Source organism: Alligator sinensis, unplaced genomic scaffold (assembly GCF_000455745.1).
Source record: "Alligator sinensis unplaced genomic scaffold, ASM45574v1 scaffold421_1, whole genome shotgun sequence".
In the NCBI taxonomy this organism is placed as follows: domain Eukaryota; kingdom Metazoa; phylum Chordata; order Crocodylia; family Alligatoridae; genus Alligator; species Alligator sinensis.
Window position 1 is genome coordinate 2,892,340 of NW_005841871.1, and position 26,043 is coordinate 2,918,382.

Here is a 26,043-nt window from a genome sequence, read left to right on the forward strand (position 1 = left end):
AATTTGTGATCCACCGCAGCCCTCTGATCCTTCTCCAAAGTGCTATTCCCTAGCCAATTATCCCTCATTGTATGTGCACTTGGCTCTTTTTCTTTCCGTTAGCACCTTACACCTGCTATTATTTTTTTTCTATAGACCAGTTCTCCAGTCAAGATCTCTGAATTTTATTCCTTTCCTAGAAAGCATTTGCAACACAAATGCAAGCATTTGTGCTGTCTGCAAATATGATCAGTATACTCTCTCACCTGTATCTAATTCAGTAATAAAATGGTTCAAACAGCACTGGATCCAATTAATAAAACTGTTAAAACAGCACTGTATTATTCATGTTGCTAAACATATTAGCTACAGCTTATAGCACACATGATATACTCAGTGATTTACTAAATCTCAACTAAAAACCTGAGTGTGAATAATTTTTTTCAAATTATAAAAACTTTACGTAAAGTTTTTTTTTTTACTGGGGCATGTAGCAGTGAATCAATTCTATAGATGCCAAACCTAAAAATGAAGCTGTGAAGCCATCTTGAGAACACCCGCCTCTCCAAGTGCTGCTATCAAGGATCAACAGCTCTCAGGAGCAGCAACATGGCATATCCTCAGGACGGTTTCACCACCTCCTTTTTGGGTTTGGCACACACAGAGCAAGAGCAAGTGCACAGCAGCATATTTGCTGGTGGTGGTCTTGGGAGCATCATGGAAGCAATACATACATGCCCTACGTGGTTTTGAACTTTAAAGTTATGGGAATTCGGACCTAGTTATGTGATAGATGCAGGCCCCAGAAAGGGAAGCCTTTTAACCCTTCTCTAAAAAAGGAGCTCAGAAACATGACATCATTGGGAAATTTCCATCAGCAGCTGGACTAATGTTCCTTCAGAACCCCTCATTTCCCAAGTACTAAGTAGTGGCAATCAGAAAGGAAAAGTCCTTATCCAGAACACATCTGCTTCTCATGGCTGGATTACTGGACAAGGAAAAAGAAAGAAACAGAAATGAAAGGGGAAGGGGCAGGCACGGAAATCAAATCTTGATGTTTCTCCCCACTCACGTAAGTGGGAAATTTAATGAGTTAGGATAGGATCCCAGTATTTCTATTAAGAAAAAAGTATGTGGAAAGTGGGGTGACTACACAGGCTACAGGCCTGAGTCATATAATCCAGGCATAAGGCAGGGCAGATTTAGGGTGGATCTGCATCTTTGTAGACTAATATTAAAGAGGTAATGCATAAGCTTTCATCAGTAGAGGACTTCAACAGATGATGTGTAGCAATTGGAGGAAGCAGAGCTATTACACAGAAAACTGATGAGAATACAAAGGGTAGGGAAGGGAGGAGGGAAAAAAGGAGGGAGCACTGCTGAGAAAGGCAAGGTGAGTAGGAGAAAAAAAAACAAAGCAGTAAACCCACTGAGGGACACAGGGTTTATAAAAGATAATCCAGGTAATGGGGCAAGAATCTAGTCTCATTTTAGACCAAATTTAACACAATCCAGTCTGTGGATGATTTCTTGTTCTATTACTTTCCGTACAAGTTTGTTTTTAAAGTTTTGTTGTCTAAGAACAGCCACCCTTGAAGTCAACGATGGAATGTCCAGGGAGGTTACAGTGTATTGCAACAGGCTTGTCTGCTTTTCTGCTTGTCTGCTTGTCTGGTACTGATGTCAGATCAGTGTTTGTTAATTCTTACATTGGACAGGTTGGATTGTCTTTCTAATGTAGACAATAGAGGGGCATTGTAAGCAAATGATGGCATATATGATGCTGGCAGAAGTGCAGCTAAATGAACCCTGAATGTTATAATCCATGCTACTTGGTTCAGTGATGATGTAGTCTGTGTTGATGTAGGAGCACAGCTGCCTGACAATCAACTCCAATGCCACTGCAACCTCAACCAAGTGGCAGCCAGTTTTGAGATAAAGTGTCTTGCTCTCAAAGCAGAAAAGAGAGTGGACGAAGGAAAAGGAGAGGAATCCCATTATGCATCTTCCTGTTCCCCACAGAAAGACCTGCAGATAGATTTGTGACTCAAGGATTGCACTCAAGTCACCTCAAGACCTATTAGCAAGCCATGGTAGAGATCATCCTCAAATTGAGGTATTGCCAGAGCTGACACCAACTACAATGGGAGCATAGCTGGCATCTGAATTGAGAGCAAGGTCTGGTGCCTTTGTGAGAATAGGAGTTAGGTAGTCTGTTGCTGGAAAGACATTACTGGAGGTTGGGGTGGCTGCCTGTAAGCCAGGCCTGGTTTGTGTACCTGTCCCCATCCCCCTCCACCCCCCCCCCAGCCTCCTTCCCATGGATACCTTGAGATCGTCATCTTTTTCAAGGAGGGGCTGGAGGTCATTAACGATGTGTCTTGAAATGTTCAAGCTGGGGGCTCTTGGTGACAACCAGAGGAATTCTGTTGTCCTCACCTCAGGGTTGATATTGCAGCAGGAGTGAGGTCTGAGTCTGGCTCTATTGATTTGAGTGGCTACAGTTTTAGGACTGTATTATTAATTGTAGGAATTCCTGCTCCAGATCTTTAAGGCAGATTCCCAAAGGGTTTACTGCAGCACAGTAGTATGTTGTGAGAGTAGTAGAAGCATGCTGTGAAAACAGGTGGGACTGATCTGGCCTGGGGACAGGTGAGTGAAGTGTGCTGCCAATTCTGGTCCACAAAGTATGCCCTGAGTATCAAAAGTTTGGGAACACTGCTTTAAGACGTGCATCCCAATCAGTGGGCTAAGAACAGATATGGTTGTAACACAGAGCTTGTCTGCAGATAACTGAGCTCATGGTGAGAGCTACTTGCATAAAAGTAGATACAGCAGTCAGTTGGTCTCCAATACAACATGGTGGTAGTATGGCCATTACCAACTTTCACCATGGTGTCCAAGAAATGAATTTATCAACTCTGCTTCCAGAAGTCCCTTCACAGCATGCAATGAAGTAAACCTTCTGCTTACAAAAGCTTATGCTCTCTCTCTCAGATTTAGTCCATAAAGGGGAAAATCTACCCTGCCTTCTGCCTGGTTTAAGACTAACAAGGCGAATTACCTCTCATATAATCCTATTTATGAAGCTCCATTTTAAATGGAGTTACACTGCTTTCCCTCCCCCATTACTCTTCTTGGCAGGCAGTTCCAGAACTTCACTCCTCTGACCGTTGCATATCTTTCCATTTTCAGCCTAAATTTACTAACATTTTAGTGCCTCCTTGCACATGGCTTAGCACAAAATGAGCAAGAATCCTCATGGCTTCTTTGTGACCACCTGGTAAGGGCCCAGGAAAATAGGAAGAAGAAAAGAAAGCAGCAAAAATCCTGGAAAAAGTAAGTGGAAAGGCATTATGTGACTTCCGGGCAAGAGGAAAAACACTACCACAGGTGAACTATGTGAAGGGGAAACAGCAGCAACAACTCATTCGAAGGAGATAAATTAAAAACTGAATGAGTGGAGAAAAAGATAAAAGAAATAAGAAGTACAAATAAAGAAAAAAATGTGGACAGCTGGGTTTAAATTTAATGGAGTAAACATAAATACATACATATGGCAATAGGAGGGGATTAATTGAAGGGTTAGTACTTATGAGTATTTGAGTATTTTAAATTTATACTATCCTCTTACAGTACCACAGCAAGGAAAACTGAAAGCACATTAGTGGTGATTATTGTTGAAATAGTACAGGACATAATTACTTCACCACAATAACCTGAAGGAAGTCAGAGAAGCCATAGCTTCTTATATGGATCACCCAAGTAAGCACTTTGTAGAAATAGTGCATATTAAAAATTATGTTCTCCATAGTCTGATGGTAATTACTAGGTGTAATTCTTAGCATCTCTCCCATGTAATCCTTTAATAAATTAAACCCTTTTAAATGCTTAAAAACAATACAATAAGGTAACATTAGACATTTTCAATATTTGTTTCTATTATTTTTTAAAGATTTTATTCAGCAAACAGATTTTTTCTATAGTATTCCAAACACACAATTCACTTTTTTCTTTGAAGTACTGAACATAAAACATACTTAATGAGCTAAAATGAATGGGACCAAAACATTCCTGTTCAGTTTGGCAAAGAGATATATTTTACTCAAAATGTGAAACCTGTATTTAATTCCTTGCCTTAAGATTCATCACCACCTGTTACTGTTGATATTTAAAGGACTGATTTGGGATACTTAATGTTTCTGTTTTAAAACGCATTCATTTCAAGATCAATAAACAAAAATTTTCAGACAAATCAAAAAGGGACTCAATTCTCTTAACCTGTCAATATAATTTTTTTCAAATGGAAGACTTATTTACATAACCCAACCCTGTCATTACTGTTACCAGATTATTAACACTACTGTTGATGCATTAAATGTAATCCATTTAATTGGAGTACCACACTAGTAGAGTTGATGCTGCTCAGATAGTTGACTGACCATCACTAGCTGCAAATTCAGCATCTTACATATGCACATACCTCTTCGAGCTCTCCTGACGAAACAGGATTATCTTCATATGCAGGGAATTGGCAACCTGCTTTACAACTGCAAAAACTATTAGTTTCTTCTTGTGGCTCCACTATCCTGCAGTTTACTTCAGAGTTTTCCATATCCCCCAAATCTAGCGATTCTTTCACACTGCATTCCAAACACGGATTTTGGCTTCCTATAGGCAACATTCCAGCTGATTCTTCCTGTGAATCCAATGATGTTTGTGCACTCTTCTCCATTCCAGACTTCTTTAATCTAGGAAGGAATTTTCCAGATTCAAGCTCTGATTTTCCATAGTAATGCCCTTCCTTTTCTGCATCTTCTTCCAGTGGTTTTAAATCTGCTTGTGGATCTTCAAACGCATCCACTTGAGAAGGGACAGGAATATTTCCCTCATCTTTTTCTGATTCAAATTCTGACTCACTTCCACCACCTGGAGAAAGTTCAGATGCAGAAATTGGGCGAAAGTGAGTCCTTGGAGAAATCCGAATAGCCCTGTACTGTGTCCTGTCAACACCACATATCCTGGGATGAAAAACTTCACTGTCTGAATCAGAGCACAAAATAGATTTGGGTTTAAAACTTGGGCTGAAAGATGCAATTCCTTCTGGCTCAAATGAACACTCCACATGAAGAACTTGTGAAAATGGATTGTTGAGGTCAAAGGAAGAGAATGAATATTCAAGCCCTGGTTCTTCAACTTGAAAGTTACCACAAGCTCCCAGCAAGTCTTCATGGAAAATGAAAGAAAACCCTTTATTTAATCCATTATCTCCACTCTTTGATTGCTCATTCTGTTCAAATGATACAAATGGCCTCCACAGTTGCCTATGACCAGGTGCAAAGCTGTTTCCTGGGGTCATGAAGACATCTGTACCAGCTATTGTCACTACATCAGAAGCTGCACACTGTAATAAGCTTCCTTTTGTGTGACTGGGTGGTACTACTGCCCATTCTCCATCGCTGTTAAATGTTTTGAGCTCCCCATAGACACCACCAAGTATAAATGAGTTTTCTTTATCCTGATTTACATCCCAGGGTTTTGATGGTGTAGTATAATCACCACCATCTACTTTTGATAAATCATTTGAAACAAAGGCTCTCTTCTCCAAGTTCTCTTTTTGACCTTCCCAAAGATGATACTCTGATCTCTGCACTGCCTTATTAGGCTCCTGGAGGGTTTCAACTTTTGCTTCAGTATCTAAACAGCAGCAGTAGTTATTTACATCAGTTGAAAACAACTCATCCTCTATTCCTTCTATTTCTACCATTGCTGCAGAATTTCTGTCTGTTATATTTGTCCAAATGTCTTTAATAACCCCTGAGCTGTAGCCATCTCCATGTGGGCTGCTTTCACTACACACTTGTGTAGTTTCATAGTCTTTACTTTCTGCTTTTTCTTCTAGCTGAATACCACAGACAGATTCTAGTTTAGATTTTTTTTTGAAAACCAAAGTGGGCATTTCTCCTAATGTTCTAGCCTGCTGCTGGCAGGTTTCTTCTTGCAAAAACTCTAGGATTTCTTCATCTACATAACTTGAAGACACTCTAGGAACTACATAATTAACATCTTCTGCATTAAACTGTGTGGATTCTTCAAATGGAATATTTATAGTCTCATTGTCTGAACGTGTTTCTTCCGAGTGTGACCATGGACTACAGGTTCTTGTTGAAATATTGGAACAGTGTTCATTTTCATCAAAGGCACTATTTTTGGTCCATATTAGCAATCTAGACTGTGTTTTTCCAAGCATATTAGCACTGCTACTGGAATCTGCATTCTCGTTTCCCAAGTTGAGTGTTTCAAAAGAAAATGGTAAAACAGAATTACTGCATTGCACTTCAAACACTGAAAAACAAGAGTTTATACCAGACCCTTCATTAATATCTGAAAAGAACTCTTGATTGCCAGCAAGCATGTGTGAATTAAGCATTGTGCTGTCTAAGATAGGGGAGAGTCTAATAGGAGAATCTCCTCCAAAACTTTCCCCATCCGCATCACCAGAGCTAGATGAACAGCACTCCCAAAATTGAGCTAAATTACTAAGGTCTTGCAAGAACCACCCTTCAGCACCAACAGAGCTGGTCGAATCTGTCCATATTGCACTTTCCCCTTGCAACTCCATTCCATCTAACACTATGCAACATTCTGCCTCAAAATCAGTTCTCTCTTTACTTTTTTGTCGAATCATATTCAAAATCCGACTTTCCCCTTGCATCATATCTGAGGCACCAGGATCCAACATGGATTGATCAATATCCACTTCATAGAAGTGTGTTAGTTCTGACAGATGAACATCATCCAAATATTTGTCGTCCTCTGCTTGAGAACATATTGAGGTCCCAGTGAGTTCAATATCCTCATTTAGAACTGCAGGCATTTCTACAAAGTGACCATCAATGAAAGTACCTGCTGCGAGGTATGTTTTATGAATATTATTGTTGCTAATACAAAGACCATGCACTGATTCAGACAATTCTTCTACGGCCTCTGATGTTATATCACATGCATCTTGTCTGTTGCGGTACGTAGTCTCAAGCTTGCTTTTTCTGCTCAGAGGAACAAAATATTCTGCAATCGGCTCAGTATACCACAAAGGTTCTTCTTTATATTCCTTTTCATTTCTGCTGTCTAAATACAAATCTTTTCCATCATTACTACCAGCTTCTTTCCTTCCAATTTCTTTTAATGGTCTTTTACCCCTTTTGTACAGCTGTTTGATGGACCCACTGCTACTGCTGCTGCTGCTTCCACTATGGATTTTTCTGTCAGCCTTTTCACCAGTCTTCACTGAAAGTCTGCTTTGCAAATTACGCCCCTTTTTATTTCGAACCTCCCTTGTTTTATGTCTTACTTTAATACATTTCACTGATGCCTTGTATTCACCTTGATTCCCACTTGAACTTGAGCCTGCTTCACTAGAACCAGAAGACCAGGAGCGAGGACGTATCTTTCCCTCACACTTGTGTCGAACTTGCTTTTTATATAAAGCAGGCTTATCTTCAACAGTGCCATTACTAAACTTGTTCTCCTTCTCATTTTTATTTTTTTTTTGCTGGGTTCTTTCATGTACAGCGGCAGATGCTTTGTTACTTCTCTCTTTAGTTACTTCACTTTCGCTATTGCAGTCCTTCGGAGAGGATGTATCAGTGCTAGTTGGTGGAACAGTGGATGAAGATGAGGAGCTAGAGTAAGAACAAACTTTGGATTTATTCCATACGGTCATAATTTCTTGCAGGCAAACTGGCTTTTCAGAAAGAGGAGGAAATGCTTCATAATACCTGTAAAGAAAAAGGTGACATTTAAATTCAGTTCACATTTACTTTTTTAAGACCCAAAATATATACCAGTCACTGTTCATTCTGTTCAAATGAAAAAGGAAAAGGAAGGGGGGGCGGGGAAGAGAACCTAAAAATACACATAAAATGATATCTAGATTTACACTATATAATGGGTCCACACCTGAAATGTACTGAATACACGTAACTCCCTATGAAGCCATCACTGATTGAGGATGCTCAAAACTATGAAGATTCATTCATCCCCAAAGTTACCTGGAAACATAACATTTTACTAAGGACTTTTAAGTTACCTACATGGAATTTAGGATTCCCTTACTGAAATGGCACTGCTGAATGTTCTCAAGAACACTGACAAATTGTGAAATCCTACACTTCCTACACTTCTAGAAGTACTTTTTGATTGCTTTTTTCTTTTTAACAAATGCAAATTATGACATATACAGAAATCAAAATGCATGCCAGTGGGCGAGAGCTTTAAAAAAGTCATAGAATCACAGAATCATAGAAGTAGGGACGGACTCCCAACCTTTGACAACACCTCTAAAGCAAAAGGGCGCCTATACAAGTGCAGTGAGGCTGCTCCGATGTGCTGTAATTATAGCATGTCAGAACAGACTTGATTAATCAATTAATCGAGTCTGCTGGAGCATGGTTATTACTGTGCTCCAGGAGACTTCAGTCTCATGTACTAGCATCCCCACACTGAAAAATAGTGGCAGGGGCACTTTAACTAAACCTTGTTTGAGTTAACTTATTGTGATCAGTTGTAGAGTTATAAAATCCAAAAAGAGTCTTTAAAGCCTTTGCAATGAAGGCACATTGTTCAATCCCCTGTAATGTTTTCTCCTATATTCAAAGTGGCCTACCATTAACAAAAGCCACAGTATTTTGAGGGATGTTTAAGTAACTTTATGTACAGGATAACGAACTCTCTTCTTTAAACCTAATGAATTTAAAAGAAAATAATTAAATGGGCATGGCTACCTCAGCGTTGTCTATGCTAGCTGAATATTTGTTTGGAAAGTTCTCCAGGATATAAGGCTGAAATAAAATCATAAAAAACAGGGCTGGAAAGTCCCTCAGGAAGTCATCTAGTCCATCTGCCTGTTCAAGACAGTATCATCACTGTTGGAAAACAACCTAGGTAAGTGTTTGTCTAACTGACTCTAAATTAAGTTGCTTTCTTTTGAATTTAGAAGGTATAAAGGTTACTGCTCTACATATACAGATCGAAATAAATGTATTTTGGTGATCACCTATTCAAATATAGTCAAAACTCTATGAGATCCAGCAACTGAGATAATTAGCAGTGAATGATGTTGATTTGCCCGTTACAGGAGTCTATTTTCAAGATGTTGAGAAGCATTTGTCCAACCAAAATTAAAATCATGGTGTATGCTAAATGTTATTTTCCCCACTTCATGCACAATAGAGTGATCAATTTTCTCCTTTATGTTGAAAAGATGAATTGTAAACCTAACAACACTCCTGTCAAGCTTTTCTTTTACCTGTTACAATTTAACTGAAAAGCTGCTTATGCTCACTGTAATTGAAAGATCAGATAAAAATCATATTTCCATTTTCATTGAAGTCAAATTCAAACCCCCCAATTTCATAATGAGATGCTTTGTGTACCTCATTGTGAACACCTTGTTTAGTTGATTCCACGGTTTCTTTTTTTTGTTATGGAAAATAAAATTATCTTAGAATATGGACACAAAACACGTTTACTCTGGAATAATTTACCCTGGATTCTATTTCAGAGTAAATGTGCTACAAGGTGGCAGTGACATAGCTAGCCACCTCATCCAAGCTCTGTGCCTGAAGTAAAACTATCACAATGCCAGGCCACTTGGAAGCAGGGCAGCCAGTCTGCATTGAACAAATGGCCATCCCAGAGTGAAACTGATTGTGATAGTGGACGTATAACAGATGCACCAGAATTTTTATATTGGCGAGTAGCATTTCCTTCTGAATAACTGCTGTACATCATGTGTCTGCTCTACTTATCCAGAGTAACAGAATACTCCAGAGTAAACATGCTTTGCAAAAGCACCCTTAAGAGACAAGGAACTGTAATTCCACAAATTTGGCTTGAGGACAAAAAGATTGGCATTGAATATGCAGTCATGTTCAGCACTTCAATTGGCCTAGTTGATGTTGTCCCCTTAATAGAAACAAAAACAAAAAAGCATATTAAATACAATAATATGGCTTCAAATTAAATTCGGAAGTGTCAAGAAATATCAGTCTTGATTCCCATAGCAAAAATTAAGTTAGCCTCCTAATGCAAATATTTAATAGACAAAATATTGTATGCAAAATGGAGCTATAGGATAACATATTTCATGACACTTAAATGAACACTACAATAATTGTAATGTTGCATTTTTTTAAACCGTCATATTTAATAAGGCATTAAAAAAAACCACACACACATACATTTCCACTTGATCCTTTGCTGTAGGAGATAAATCAGCCTCAGGAGACAAAGAGCCCTCTAACTTTTTGTGAATCTTCTCGTCTGTACAAAATAAAATCCCAGAAAGCTTTACAGTGGAATTCAAAAAGTTATAAAATACATTAACAGTACTAAAAAACCCAGAGGATTTATACTTTTAAGGTATTACAGTAATATGGAGTAACCTTTTAACTTAGTGCAACAAACAAAGTCTGTGACCCTTCTTTAATGTTACATACATCAAGAAGTTTTCTACATCTAATTAATCTCTTCACCATGGATAACTTAATAGCAGCTGCAAACTACACTCTATCTAACTATGCCCTTTTCTTATAAAACTTTTTACTGTACTTAGTAACTACTGTACTTAGTTAAGTTTCTTGTTGAGGCCCTAAACCTCTCAAAAAATGTAGACTTTAATTATGCCCATTTATTCAAGCCAGAATTGCTGTATGTTTTGATAGCTAATCCCTTATGTATTTCAGTGGGAAAATTAAGCTTTACAGAAGTTGGAATAATTTTTTGGATTGAGTGAGGAAAAAACAGAGGGAGGGGATTTCAGTTGTGATGGCTGAGCATAGCAAAGGTTACTGAACTTGTAAAAATGTAAATAAATAATCTATAAAAAACATAATTACTTTTTATTCTTGCCAAAATTAATCTTTTTATTTGATTAACACCTCTGAGTCAGCTAGAGGAGTTCATTACAAAGCATTCTGTAAAGGTTAAATGAATGCTTCCTTTTTAATTAAGGATTTATTCTGGATGCATTTCTTTTGCGTGCTTTTTTTTTTTTTTTTTTTTTTACTTGAAGGTACATAAAAATCATGCTTGAAACAGTTAAACTCTTTGTTTCAGTTCTGAAAAACACACTCAAAAAGTTGAGGCCAACCTAGTTAACATAAATCTGTGATCCCAATCTGGGGAAAACCACAGGAAGCAGTCCCCACTCCATTTCTGGTCCCCATGCTTTCCCCAGCCTGGCATCTCCAGGAGTGGAGCAGAGGGAACACTAGGGCAAAGTCCCCAGCCCCTTCTCCAAGCCAGACAGTGCCTAGTTTGGAAAAGAGGCAGGGACCAACAGCTGTTCCAAGGATGGAAGTAGGGAAAAGCACCCTTCCAGGTCCCCAAAAAGAGGACCCTGGTGTGGGGAGTGGGTAGGAAGCAGAAAGCAGCTGCTCCTCTGCTCTGCTCCCAGTCTCAGGGCAGGAACTGGGCTTGGGAAGGCTCTCACTGAGCTTGCTTCCCAACACTCCCAGCTTTTATACTGCCAGGCAATGGGAAGCAAAGCTCCCACCTCTTCCCAAAACCAGGAACTAAAGGGAGTGGTGTTTGCTGCTCTTGCTGCCTCCCAGACCAGTCTGGCAGGGAAAAAGAACAGCACAGCAAAGTCCCCAACCCACTTCTCACTCTAGGGGCTCCAGCTCAAGAAGCAGACAGGGGGCTTACAGCACTACCATTGCTCAGCTAATAGTGTCCCTGGTTTGCTTCTCACCAGAGTCCCCAGAAAGTGGGAATTCAGCGCGGGAGCGGCTGGCAGCGGCTCCTCCCCTCCCCTCCAGGGCTGTGGAGAGGCAAAAACAGTTGCTCCCTGTGCATTCTCCAGACTGAGGTGACTTAGCTCTTGGGAGGAGCTACGCTGGGAGGAAAAGTACAAATGTTTATTTTCTTCGTAAAAACCTTCCCAAGACGATCTTCTCACTTGTTGGAGTTCACTTATTTTTCTCCCAGAACCGCTGTTTTGATCCAGGAGAGACCAGAAATATTTGTACACTTTTGTTTTTTACCAGGAGAATAATGATTCTCCAAGTAGGACTGTACATGGCCACTATGGAATGTAAAAGTAAAGCAATATAAAACTGGCCCATACGTGTGCATTTGTTGCATAGCTGTTGAACTTCAAAGCACTTCATTCTTACTAGAAAATTTCTACAGAAAAAAAGCAATTTTATTCCTTCCTGTAATCCTTCTGGTACCAGTTCCATCCCCAGTGAGACTTCACATAGACTTCAAATCATAAATCTCAACCCAACTGAAGTGGGTTTTCACAGAATAATTATTTGGCTTCAATTTGAATTTAGTGATTTATTCTTAAGACACTGCCAATGATACACAGGATAGAACAGAATACAGCACACATTTTTGGAGTGCAATGCAACAGGACTAAATATTCACTAAGGCGTACACATATGATTGAATATATATACAAATGAATAGCTGTTCAAGAAGTTCCCTATAGCTATTTTCAGGTAAACTAATGTAGGTGTATAAAAAGTGTTAATTTTATTTTCAAAACGTGTGCCCTATTTAAAAGAGACCACAGTAATATCAAACCATCTACATCAGAAAACCCTGAAAGTATATATTTTACAAACAATTTCTTCAAAACGAACCGTTCAGTGTAATTCTCACCTTGCTTACTCTGAATATCTTTCAGTCTGGAGCAAAGCTCCTCCACTAAAGTTTCAATTCCAGAGCTCTGCATAACAAAAACACAAAATGCAAGTTACTAAAAAGTGATTTAGCTTTTATAATGATTTCCTAAATCAACAATGCATTAAGCAGATCTAGTCAGTTATGAATTTGTTATTTTTTTAAATGTACAAGTACCCTTGTAAAATGAAACAAGTAAATTCGGGGAAAATAGTTTTTCTGATTGCAAAGGTCATAGCGCACAACTTACTGTAGTATATCTGACAGTTTACCAATGATATGTTATATATACACTCCATATGTGACACTTAAGTGGAATTATCACAGTAATAGACTAATTAATAGATCACTGGGATTTATCACTTAAAGAAGCTAAGCCAGATCCTCTACTGCACCTAAAATATTTGTTAGAAAGTGACAATTGTCCAACAGAAGAAAAAGCAAAAAAAAAAGGACAGTAGGAATTAAAAGAGTGAAGAGTGGCAGTCATCTATCTTTAAAATTCTTACCTGAATTCAAGCCTTATGCTATTACTCTTATAATTTAAAGTGTCTGTACTATGGTTAAAGCACTTCCTTCATTCTATCTTTTCTTGTTCCTGTATACTTCATCCATTTTTCCTTATAAGTTAAAAGAGTAGTATAGCATGTTTCCATCAAGCATCTAATCAGACAGCATGTTTCGTGTACCAATGGGGAAAGAAATGTGAGAATCAAAATTTGTTCTGGACACAACACCACAGTGTGAAATGGTTTTTTTGGTTTGAGGAGATGAGTGAACACAAAAGCATACACAGAAAAATATATCTGATAAAAACATATTATCATTCTGAAGCCAAAAATTTAAATTTAGGGATGACATGTTGCAATTTATACTTTCAGAGGCAGGAGGTTGGAACTGTGATAAAAGCAGCCTACAGGGGGGCTGTAAGAAACTGTAGGATTAGGTTCTTCACATCACCTTACTTACAGCTTCTTTTAAGCCCCTCTAGCTTGCTTTTCCTATTACAACTAAAACCTTCTTTTCCCACAAAATTTGAAATTGCTGTGATTTATACAATCCAGCCTCCTAAAGCTACCACAGATCCCTTCACTGGACTCAAAAATTTTATAAACATCTGTGTATGCATTAAATAGAAAGAAATAGATTTTACTCCAAAGATACTATAACACACAGGAAAATGAGTGATGAAAAACAAATGCAAAAAGTTCCATGCTTGCCTGTATCTCAGTGATGTTACAGTACACTTCTTTTTAAAAGTTTGTATGTACACACATAACACACACACACACGTCTCTCTCTTCGACTGCATGGCTGAGGAAATAATGTGGCACGGGAATAGATGATGATAGCAACACACAATGAAATATTATGAGGGAGGAAGGGAAAGAACCAACATGTAAAATAAAGAGTTTTTCCATTCTGAGACTGTAATACTAATTCAGTATACATTTTTAAATGTGCCATTTAATTATTACTTGCAGTTAAATGACAAAGTAGTTTTCTAATCTTAGCTACATTGCTGCATTGTTTGAGTGTGCTAAATGAACATTCACCTAACTCAAGATGACTTAGCAATATTGAACATTAGAACATGTCTCCTGCATTAACAACAAACACTATTAAAAACCCCCTGAGTAGGATACTAAATATGGACAGCATGTCCTAGTTGCCATCAGTTTAAACATGTGTACCATCTACAAATTATTTATTTGGGGGAGAGGAGGGGGGCTAGAAAAGGAAGAGAAGGAGCTGGTCTTTCCACTGTTTTCAAGAATGACTAATGAACAACTGGCTCTGGGGCACACACAAATCTACGCAAATTAAAATGACTGCACTAACCTAGACACAATTGCACGTAAGAAACAGATAATATGCTCACCATTATGTTGAAGGAGCGAAAAGTTTTGGAATCAAACACTTCATTTCCTCCTGCATCACGAAACTAATACTTGAGTCAGCTGACATACTGCATGCTGTCCTGCACAGCAATCCTATGTAGCTAGCACTAGGTTTAAAAAAAAAATAAGCCCACTGTGCAGAATGTCAAGCCTCTAGAGATCACTTATTTAACAACTTATTGCAGTATGTCAGACAGGCTACTGCTTAATGTAATTATGCCTCAAACAGGCTAAAATACACGCTAATATTCTTTTGCTGATCATGTGATTTAACAGGCCCATATTAAACGTTATTTTGGCATTTCGTTAGCACCTTTCATCATTACACCCTAACCTCCAAAGTGCATGTAACATTAAACTCACGTTACAAATAACATACAACTCTCTGAAGTTGTTTTTTTTATTTTAAAATTGAACACAAACAACATAAATGAAGGAAACCTTTAGAAGTATGTCAACGTGAAAACACAGAACCTAAAAACAACAGCATTTGCAGCAGCATCCCTGGAAATGTAAGGCTTTCAATCATCTCACTAAACCATCAATACCAGCTCTGTAGGACTCCCTATACACCCCCCCAACCCCGACCTAAATCCCTGTGTGCCTATGTGTGTATTCAAGCATTTACCAGTGCACCCTGAGCTGAAGACTCAATCTCCTCCAGCTTGCTACCCTCCATAGCCTACTAACTGGCAGTAGGAGCAGCAAAGATAGCAAGGAAGATAACAATAAGCATGCATCTTTGCAGAGATGGAGGCAGTTTGCAGAAGTGTTTGCTCACATAACCCCATGAGCTTATGCCTGGGCTCACCAACTTATTCAGATTCCAGCTGACTGCACATTGGTATGCAATAATGGTGAAAACAAGAGCATGCACCATGCATGCTTATTGTTATCTTCCTTGCTATCTTTGCTGCTCCTACTGCCAGTTAGTAGGCTATGGAGGGTAGCAAGCTGGAGGAGACTGAGTCTTCAGCTCAGGGTGCACTGGTAAGTGCTTGAATACACAGATGGGCACACAGGGATTTAGGTCGGGGGGGGGGGAGGAGGAAGCAGTTTTGGAAGAAAGTGCAGTATATTACACACATTTTTTTAATTCTGCATTTAGTTTTGTGCAATCCCAAACCAAGCACTAATTTTTCTCCTGTTCTAATGCTACACAGGATCCCTTTATCTCCCCTCCTTCCACCCCAATTTTACTCCCCACTCTCCTTTTTATTTCTACACTGCTCTACCGAAGGATCTACTTTTTGGCACTACAGCCACTGGTTCAGGGCTAGACCAGATCATGTAAGGTCAGGTGTCATATTACTAGCAAGAGAGAAACTGATGCCAAGATAAATTAAGCCTCTGAACTTACCCAAAGTGGAAAAATAAGCAATCATTCTGAGTGCTTGTTAGAGTTCAGTGGCTTTTATCCTACCAACCTACCTCTTGTTTATTAAAAAATCCAGAGCCAATCAATAACTATTTCACATAATCACAGACAGAAAACAATTAAAGGCTACAATAGGCAAAAGCAGACATTTTTTGAGTTTGGCTCCAAATTCTCATGTTACTCTTACTCTAAGTAGTGAATCTCTTCACTCACACTCGTCCTTTCCTCTATTCCACTGTGATATGCCCTTGTTAGCAGCATACACAAAAAAGGCAAATCTGATGCAAGTTTTGTGCAGTTTTTAATTTATAGAAATATATAGCATCTCCACTGTAAAAAAATTAGTAATGTGCAAGTGTATGCTGTATCAGTGAAACATTCCAAGGTGTTCCATTTCCTTTAGATCCTTTAGAGGGTCCTTCAGACCCTCATTTCTTAAGTATGTATTCTGCTGCTCAACAGAGAAAAAAAATGGTAAAAGCACCATTTGAAAGAGAAAGAAACTGAAAATCAACTGGAGACTAAAGTTAAAATTTGATTATTTAAAAAATAAAGACCATAACTGTTGTTCTTTTTAAATAGGTGTTTAAAATATTGATTTCTGAAGACACAAGCAACAATTATGGATGCCAAGTTCCAGCCTATTAAATAGTAAATTGTCAACGTTACAATGGGAGGCAGCAGAGATTATGTTAGATGCCTGCAAGTCTTTATTTAGCCAGCAGTTGCAAGAGACTGGGTCTCATGAGGTAGCTGAAGATTTAACTCCAGGTTAAGAAAACCAACAACAGTCGATTTACTAAGGTTTACTAAGGCAGAGCAATTACCATCCAGTAGTTTAGTGTTTTTCCCCTGAATTCTGGTGCCACATCAGAATTTTTTCAGTTTCTAACTTATAGAACTTAAGGTATCATGGGTCAGGACAGACAGTTCTTTGTTCCCTCTTCTTTGCTATTTAATCCTTGTCTATATTCTCCAAATGGTATAATTTGACTGTAGGACTGGGCTTTTCTATTAATAGGACAATTCAATAAAATGGATACTAACTGAGAAATGTACAATGAGCCATATGTATTATTCAAAAGATAAACACTTCTAAAAGTTATTTAAATTAAATTTTGCATCTGTGTGTGTGTGTAACAGATTTTCATTTAGCTAGTTACAACTTTCTCTTCCAGGAGAAGCAAGAAAGTTCTGTCCTGCCCTGAACTGTGTTCTTGCCACTTCTTTGTCTTAATTAAAGGAGGGCCAAATCTTTTTGAAATTTGTGATGCACTATTAGTGCTTAGTTTCATAGTGCTTAGGGTCAGAAGGGTCCTAAATAGATCATCAGGTCCGACCCGCAGCCAGGAATGAGTGCCAGGGTCATAACACCCCAGCCAAATATCTGTCCAGCCTCCTTTTGAAGACCCCCAAGGTAGGAGAGAGCACCGCCTCCCTTGGGAGTCCATTCCAGAACCTGGCAGCCCTATTATGGCACTCCATTTTATTTTAACTGTTGATGATAATGGTTTTAAAAGCTACTGTGGTATTTCTATGGATTTATGACAGTATTTACTTTTAAGATGTACACTGAAGTAATCCTTCACCTTTGTTTTCAGAGTCTGTCACTTCAAACAATCTTGAAGTTAAGGCAAAGTAAAAATTCTTAGTTTCACTTTGGAATGCAAGGGACATTCCAAACGAGAATGGTCCGTTAACTGCAGCACACTGGATTGCTTTTCTTGGCATGTGGCCTGTCACCAAGTGTAGGATTAAGCAGCTGTTGTATATGAATCAGCTGTTAAACCACGTGAACTGATTCAGGCACAAAATGTGATTCACCACAACTGTATATTCATTGCTATACTCCCTCTGTCAAATGTAGACAGTTTGCTAAATAAAGAATCCACATTTTCCATTTCTTAAATTATTATGTTTCCTACAAAATACAACTTAAACTAATACTATAATATACCACTATATACTCACAGTTTTCAGCACTTAACTGCATTGCAAAATATTTTAGAGGGTTTGAATAAAGTCAATGCACAGGTTAGGATATAGTTGTCTGAGCTGACCTGAAAGTTTGTTTTCTTCAAACAGATCCTTACAATCAGGGTCAAACTGAATGAAGATCACTGGGCAGGCCTGCAGGCTGGACTGAGACCAACCACCTGTGCATCACCCATGGCACCAGGTCTAGCCTGTCCACTGCATGTAGCATGCGCCAGCCCTGGGGCTTGCTGCACCTGCAGCACCATGGGGCTGGTAAGGAGTACGTGCTGCCTGAGGCACACGGGCTGAACCCAGCACTGCAGCTAGTACAGAGGGTCAGTTTGGGATGCTGCATGCTGCCCACACCCCAGACCATCAGTGCCACATGTAAGTCTGGCTCCAGCCCCCAGGCAGTGAGCATGCTGTGCCAGGGCTGCATGCACATCAAGCCCTAAGGCCAGTGCATGACGCAGGCAGTGTGGGTGTGCAAGAGTGGATGGACTATGTATGCTGAACACCACATAGGGGGCTAGCATAAGGCACATGCTACATGCGGTACCCTGTTGGAATGGCCCTGCGCGCTCGTTCCAGCATGGCCTGATCCAGGCTGGCTCCAGAGCCAACATGCAGGGCTGGTCTGGCAGAACACCACATGCAGTATGCACCTTGGACTGACTCTGTGCAGGGTCCACAGCACTGTGTCCAGCCCTGTTTGCAGGGCCAGGGACAGGACCACTGCATGGGGTTAGTCTAGTGACTCACAAGCCCTACATCTTGTCTGAGTAGAAAAGGTGACCAAACGCTCAGCCCACATGCCAGACCAATGCAGAACACGAGAGCAGGTCATGTTCAACGTGTGAAGAGCTCATGATCATGAGGCTGACCAGCTCGTGATCAGACAGCCTTAACAAATCAGGAGCTGCAGGAGAAGCGTGACTGCCTGGCCAGCAGACACACTCTCTTAACTGTAAATCAGCAGCCTCCTCTGATTGGCTGAAGAGTTTATAAAAGGGACAGCGCACTAAAGCGCAGGGTCCCGGGTTCCACACAAGCCCTCGGATAGGACTGATCACCCTGTCCAGGAATCCGTGTCCCCATGGACGAACAGTCATACCCTGGCTATTATTTCACCAAACAGTGAGCTCTCCATCCGCACGTACATCAGAAAAAGCAATTGCTATCTCCTACCTGTCATCTTTAACTACTGCTTCACCACTGTCGTTTTGTTGTGTAACCACTGTTGAAATCTTACTGTAAGTAAACGTTAAGTTCAATTTTACTATCTTCCAACTGAGTCAGTGTCCCTTTCATCCCCGGCCTGTCCATAAGGCGGGTTGGTCATCCACCCGCCCCCCCGGTTCAACTGGTAAACCGCCTGGTGAGTGCTGCGGTTACTAACACATCTGACCTCCCTTCCTCCCTACTGGTAACCAAGAGAAGCCCAACCTCATATACCAACTGTAGAAATTAAGTCAACTCTATTTTCTTCAACTACTGGCTGTGTTAAATATAGTCTGAAAAACCCACTGTGGATTTTTTCCTCAACTAGTCAGGCAAGCAATTTATACCTAATAAATAATTCAACTAACAACTAATTCATTTCTTGGGTGTCAACTGCTATCTCTGGGTGGGCTACTTGAATAATTTGTTTCCAGTCACAGAAAGGAGGTTTTTAGATGAATGATATTTTTCATTTTCTTCGACATGATACAGTCAACAAAACTGTGAAAAGAAATTTTCAAATCAGGGTACCTCCAGAGTACGAAGCAGGGTCTTCTTTTAAATAGGGACATTGAAAATGAGCTATCCACTAAGATGTGGAGAAATCTTTTGTCAAAAGAATGGAAACAGCACTGCCTGAAACTGGATGTTTAATAAAACTGACTGAATCTGACCAATGAATGGCTCCCCAACAGAGTATTATTTATATCTAGACTTGGAAGAATTCAATTTTTTTGTAATAATTTTGACAGATAATATCAATTGATTTAAATTAAATTAACAACACGAATATCTTCCACCCCTGGGATTGCAACCTCCCCTCCACTGAAAAAGCCAAGGAAACACCAAAATGTGTATCCTTTCTAACTGGAGTCTCTCTCTCCACTCACCAAAAAGGCCTAACAAAGGGTGTTTGTGCCTGGAAGCTTGCAAATAACTTTTTTCCAGCTATTTAGTTGGTCTAATAATATCACATCTACCCAAAGATGTCCTTAGACCAAAACAGCTAGGACGAACAACCCTGTCTCCACTTAGCAATCTCACCAGCAGTTGTTTCACCTCTTTTTGCAGTCTCTCTCCCCAGTTCTCTGCAGCTGAGCTGTTCCACTCCGGTGTCAAGAATTCCCCACTAGGACTTCCCACACAGCTGCTGCTTCCAGTCCCCTTGAATACTCTTCCCTCCATTCCCACACCTCTGGGCTTTGGACAGAAGTTTAAGTAACCTGTTACCTCCCTCCAATCTGCTTCCCAGCATCTGTGAACAAGCAGCTAATTGCTTAATTGAGGCATCATTAGGTCACTTGCTGTTTTCCCTTTTAAAGAGACCCACCCTTATATTCCAGCCTGAGACTCCAACTGCAGATGCTTCCTCAACCTGATGAAGGGTGTTTGTACCCAAAAGCTTGCAAAGAATTTTTCCAACTACTTGAGTTGGTTTAATAAAAAATACCCGATTTACCCAAAGAACCTCGTCTGCCTTCTGTTCTTCCCTGCTCTTTTTGATTAGCAATGGAAACATTTTTTGTTGATCCGTGAGCGCATGGTGAAATAGCCGTTTATCGGCATTTACTGATAAAAATTGAATCCTGCCAAGTCCATTCATATCTCAGTACAGAAGACATGACTAGACTACTCTGCCCGATATTGTTGTATGTTCGCAGGACTTGATTCTGAAGCTTAACAAGTAATGCTCGTACTGAATTTACTTATAAAATGAATGTTTTGAATGTTGTATAATACTAGGTCTCATTACAGAAAGCTCCTAGCCTTGAATAAGAAAAAAACCCACATCTGATTAGAGACTGTCATGACTGGGAGGCATGCTCCAATATAAGGAGCAGAATGAGAATCAAAGGTTGCACTGTAAGACAGCAATCACTGGACCTGGCTTGTGAATGTGGGGGGCTTCAGCAGGGGGCACTGCCCATACCTCAATGGCAACAGCTGGGTCCTTCAACTGGCCCACTGCCTGAAAATGTTGCCAACCACTGCTCTAAGACCTTGCTGGCTTAGAATAAGGTTGCTTCCCTAAAATCATGAGATTCAATTTGTTTAACACTTTCTTTTCTGAACATTAAACTATGCAGATTTAAACATTTTTAGACACCCACAATAGAACCCTTTTAAGGAAATATAAAGTGATGCATTAACAAAGCTAGGTCATGGAGTTTGCCCAAGCTGTATTTTCTCATGTACAATCCAAATTTTTTCCTAAAAAGCTTCTGAAAATCTGGGTGCACGCTATATGTAAAGAAATACAACACTACTGTTTAGTGGTGACCAGGGCATTGGCCCTGGGTGTCCCTTGGAGAACCTACACCACAGGGCTGCTGCAAGAAGTCTGTCTGGAGCTGCAGACGACTCTCAGCAACACCAGCCAGAGATCAGTCTGTCTGTTCCTGGCCAGGTTGCCACTGGCTCTCAGTAGCTTGAGTCAGAGAGCCTGTCCTTGGCTGGGCTGCCGCTCACTCAGAGCACCCCATTTAGACAGCAGGCTGTCTGTCCCTGGCTGGGCTGTCACTGGCTCAGCAGTCCAGGTCAGAGAGCTTGGAGCCCAGGCACAACTAGGCAAGACTGCCTCCTACTCCCTCCAGGGGTCACATGATACCATATTTCCTCCCCCCACCCCAGTCTGCCCAGGGCACCAGATGAGGTTGCTTCACATTTGATTGTCCCCTGTCCTCCCCGATCCTATAACTTAAAGAGCTACTCCTGCTGCTGAGTAAGGAGCAGCAACTAAGGGGTTAATGGAGCAGCGACAGGCTCCCCCATCCCCTTGCATCTGCCAGTGTTTCACAGCCTATCCTAGGCTTCTGTTGTATCCATTTGCAATTACAATACTGCAATAAGGGATGTGAGGTACATGAGAAGCTCATACTGTTTTTCACATTTTATAATTTGTTACAGTAAATTACTTATTGGTATTTTTCAAGGGAAAAAATATTTTTCTCTTCATTCCACCTTTCCAAAGATATGGTGCATGTTATATAAGAGAAAAATATGGTATTAGTTAACATTTCTTTTGAGGTCCATAATAGCAATACTCCCTTCATTCAAGTATTATTTCAGCCTTAGGTTACTCATCACCTCATATGCCAGATTTTGAGAGATAGAGGTCATAGGGCTTTTTATTTATCTTCCAGGACAACCATTAGTCCAGCTAATTGACTTATAAAATGAATGAGATGTGTGCGGGAACCACTTTCTGCTATGCAGGTCCTGGTTCGTTATTCCTTTCCCCTGACAGACATAACACTAAAATAAGCAACTTTACCCAGAACACAACTTCTCTTTTGTATTCTTCCTAGTTATTATTAAAACTCTTATTAATCATTGTCATCTCCAAAACAGGGCTAGTATCCATTAAATGAACAATGCTCCAAGCCTATTTCACTGAATAACTATGTTCCAGCTGGTAGCTGCTGTACTCTTATTTATTACCAGGGATTGGGGGGGGTTTGTTTGCCATGGAAAAACACAGATTTTCTCCTTTAAAGGAGAAAAATGCAGGAAACCACGGGTTTCCCCTTGCAGGCTGGCAGAGTTCCAGCCTGCAAGGGGCTGTGGGGAGTGGGATGCAGGGGATGCCACATGGATATGCACATGCACACACATGCATGTGTCCAGCAATACAGACAGGCAGCAGTGAACAGCAGCTCCCCAGCTGCCTGCAGGTAAGTCTATGGGGAGAGGAGGGGCAGGAAGAGGGCATAGGTGACACATGGGTAGGGGGAAGAGGGGGGACACGGGTAACGCAGGGGGTTAGACTGAGGCAGCCACAGTGAAGGAGAGAACGGGGCAGGGTTGGCAGCTGGAGCTAGGGGCAGTGCCCAGGGCCCAGAAAGGAATGTGCAGCCCAGCTTGCGGAGTGAGACAACCACGTGCGGCTCTTCCAAGGGGCCGGTTCCCAGTCGCTGCACACATTCCTGGGGATGGGGGCGGCTCAGTATTGCCACCACTGCGAGCCCCTACACCAGCTGTGACACCAAGGTGAAGCACCCTCTGCTAGCCTGGCAGCAGCAGGGGACCACAACTCCATGCCATTGCCCCGTGCTGCTGGGCAGGCACAGGGTGCTTCATCACAGCAGTGCAGCTGGCAAGGGGCTCCCAGTGGTGGTGGCACTGAGTCTTGCTGCCCTGTGCTGGGTCCTGGGGTGGGGGGGGGAGCCCTGCAGTGAGCAGCCCACATCTGCCCCACCCCCAACAGGCTCTGCCTCCCGCATGCGGCAACCAGGGGCTTGAGCACTGCTGGCTGGCTGTGAGTGGCACCTGTAGAGCAAGGGGCAGGGTCCTGTAGCCCACTCCAGCAGAGCTGGGTGGGCAGGGGCTTGTGGGTCAGGAGTTAGGGGCCCCAGCAGGGCCAGGGACCTTCAGGTGCAGAGTGAGGGGCACTGGCAGGGCAGGGGGGGAGGAATGGAGCCTTGAGTTGGGAATGAGGGAAGGCCAGAGGGCTGCGAGTTGGGTCTGAGGAGCACTGGTAGGGCTGGGGGGGCTGTGGCTTGGGAGTTAGGGGCAACAGCATGAGCAGGGCAAGGCACTAGCATATCAGGGGTGCTCAGCACCACAAAACAGCAGGGGCACAGCTGCAGCTGGACTTGTGTACTGGTGAACAAAGGGGGCAGGGGGAGCTCTGTTTTGCCATGATTAAAAAAATAAATAAACAAATGTGAAAATATAGAGGTATTTAGAATTTATTTTATTATAATGATTGAGGCAGTGATAGGCTTCCAAACAGCTTTAAAATTGAAATATATCAATAAAACACTGGGTTTAACTGATACATACATACATACATATCTATACATATAGATCAGTATGGATTTCATTTAAATCAAACTGATTTAAATCATGAATAAAATCATGATTTAAATCAATAGTTAGGAAGCCTCAATTTAATCACTGTTTTCTACAAAAAGTGCATTCTTGTTGTTTGATATCCTTTATTCATTTAACTTATTGAAACTTTGCACTTTTAGGGAAATGTAATGGCTTGACTGAGTACATAAACTTGCAGAGAGACAATAGGGCTGAAGGGTAGGTAATAATCAGGTCTGTTATCTCATCTCCATATATTGCTGTTAATTAGGATGTTATATCTGGAGATGACAAAATCTCCCTATGCCTGAAGAAGAGCATCCGTGCCCAAAGCTTGCAAAGAACAATTTTTATAACCATTTCATTGGTCTAATAAAAGATATTACATCTACCCAAAGAACCTTGTCTGCCTAGGATCTTTGGAGACAAATCCACAGCTTGAGAACTGAAACTAAGCATTGCAGAGATGTTTAACGGGATCTTCTAGACTGAGCATTTGGTCCCATTGGGTAGAGTGGCTTTCTTTAATCTTCACTAATCTATAGACAAGTCTCTGGGAACCCCGTAAGATTGGGCCCCTAATCTAGTCCATGGCCTGTTGTGACCCATTTATAAAACTTCTAAAATGGTGACATGAATATATGGTCTCAAATAGTATAAAATTAGACGTTATAATTCCTGTTCCATGATGATATGTTTAATCTTTAATGTGTCTTAAATTAAAACTATCTTTATGTAAGTTTTTTTTAAACAAAAGCACCTTTAAAAAATAAATACAATTAAATAAAAAAAATCTGATTTAAATAAGAAAAATCCATTTTTTAATTGTTGGTTTTTATCCACCCCGATATATATACATATTTACACACACACACACACACACACACACACACACAGAGTGGCGTTTCATTTTAAACTGCAGGAAAACACAGGTTTTGGGGGCTTTAATCAGAGAATTTGGGATTTTTAAACAAACAAAACCAAGATCCCTGCAGTTATTACACATTCCCTATGACTAACTTCCTTGGCACTCTGTGCCTAAATAATATCAGTGTGCGCACACTGCTGTCTTTACAGAACCCTCATCAGAAAAGTTAACTGGAAAGATAAGTCATTTTCTTCTTTCCAAAAGCCGGTTTTATTATTGCTGCAATCCTGGAGAGGGATCCTAAAAATATGTATTTATATTTCCTAGGAATATGTATATATTCCTTCTAGTCTTATAAAATGGAAATCTAACTCAAAAAAATAAGTAAAAATAGTGGGCTCTTTTCCTGCCAGTTTGGTCACAGGCATTGCCTACTAGTCAGCCAAAATGTGGGCTGCTGTCTTCTCTTTACAGGTCTCTGCAGTGGAGAAGTACTGCAAACTGCAACAGAGTCTAGAATCAAAGCCAACAACATAAGGGACGCCACTTTGCAAATCAAGGGAAGTAGTGTTAAAGTCAGGGCGTGCTGTGAGCAGTCACACATTAAGGGTTAATACTGTTTCTTGCCTGCACAGCTCTGTGAGCAGAGGGGTTGACACTTGGGCTCTATCCCTGCTCTGGGTTGGGGAGGGGGCTGGGAGCAGTGCATCCTGGGATGTTGGAAGACTGCAAATTGCTCATTTTAATCTCTGTTGAGCCAACTGAAATTACCTAATGAGATAGGTAGTTAACCCTGGCCTGAAGAGGCATGAATTTTAAGTGTCCTTAATATGGTTTAAGTGTAACATGTAACTTCACTCTGAGGGTAGGTTTAATAACAGTCTTCAAATACCTAAAGGGCAATTATAGAAAGGATGAATATGAGTTTCTCTGTGGCTGTAGGGGATTTAGCTAGGAACAATGGCCTCAAGCTACAGCAGGGGACATTTAGGCTGGGCATTAGAAGGAACTTTATAACTATGAGGGTGGTCAAGCATTAGAAAAAGCTGCCTAGAGAAGAAGTTCTGGAATTTCTATCCTTAGAAATTTTCAGAAGGAGATTAGACAAACGCTTAACTGGGGATGATCCTGCCCTGAACTGGAGGCTGGATCAGATGACCTTGTGAGGTCTCATCCAGCCCTACTTTCTTATGATCCTATAAACTAGGTTC

The 26,043-nt window shown here is 40.6% G+C and overlaps 1 protein-coding gene across 1 annotated transcript in view; it reads right to left on the reverse strand.

The window, feature by feature from the left end:
• KIAA0232 (KIAA0232 ortholog) overlaps positions 1-26,043 on the reverse strand; it is an 81,311-nt gene that overhangs the window by 24,656 nt on the left and 30,612 nt on the right. The window contains 3 exon segments of the mRNA XM_006017023.3: positions 4,463-7,757; positions 10,221-10,302; positions 12,652-12,718. Coding sequence (XP_006017085.1) covers positions 4,463-7,757; positions 10,221-10,302; positions 12,652-12,718 — 3,444 coding nt within the window.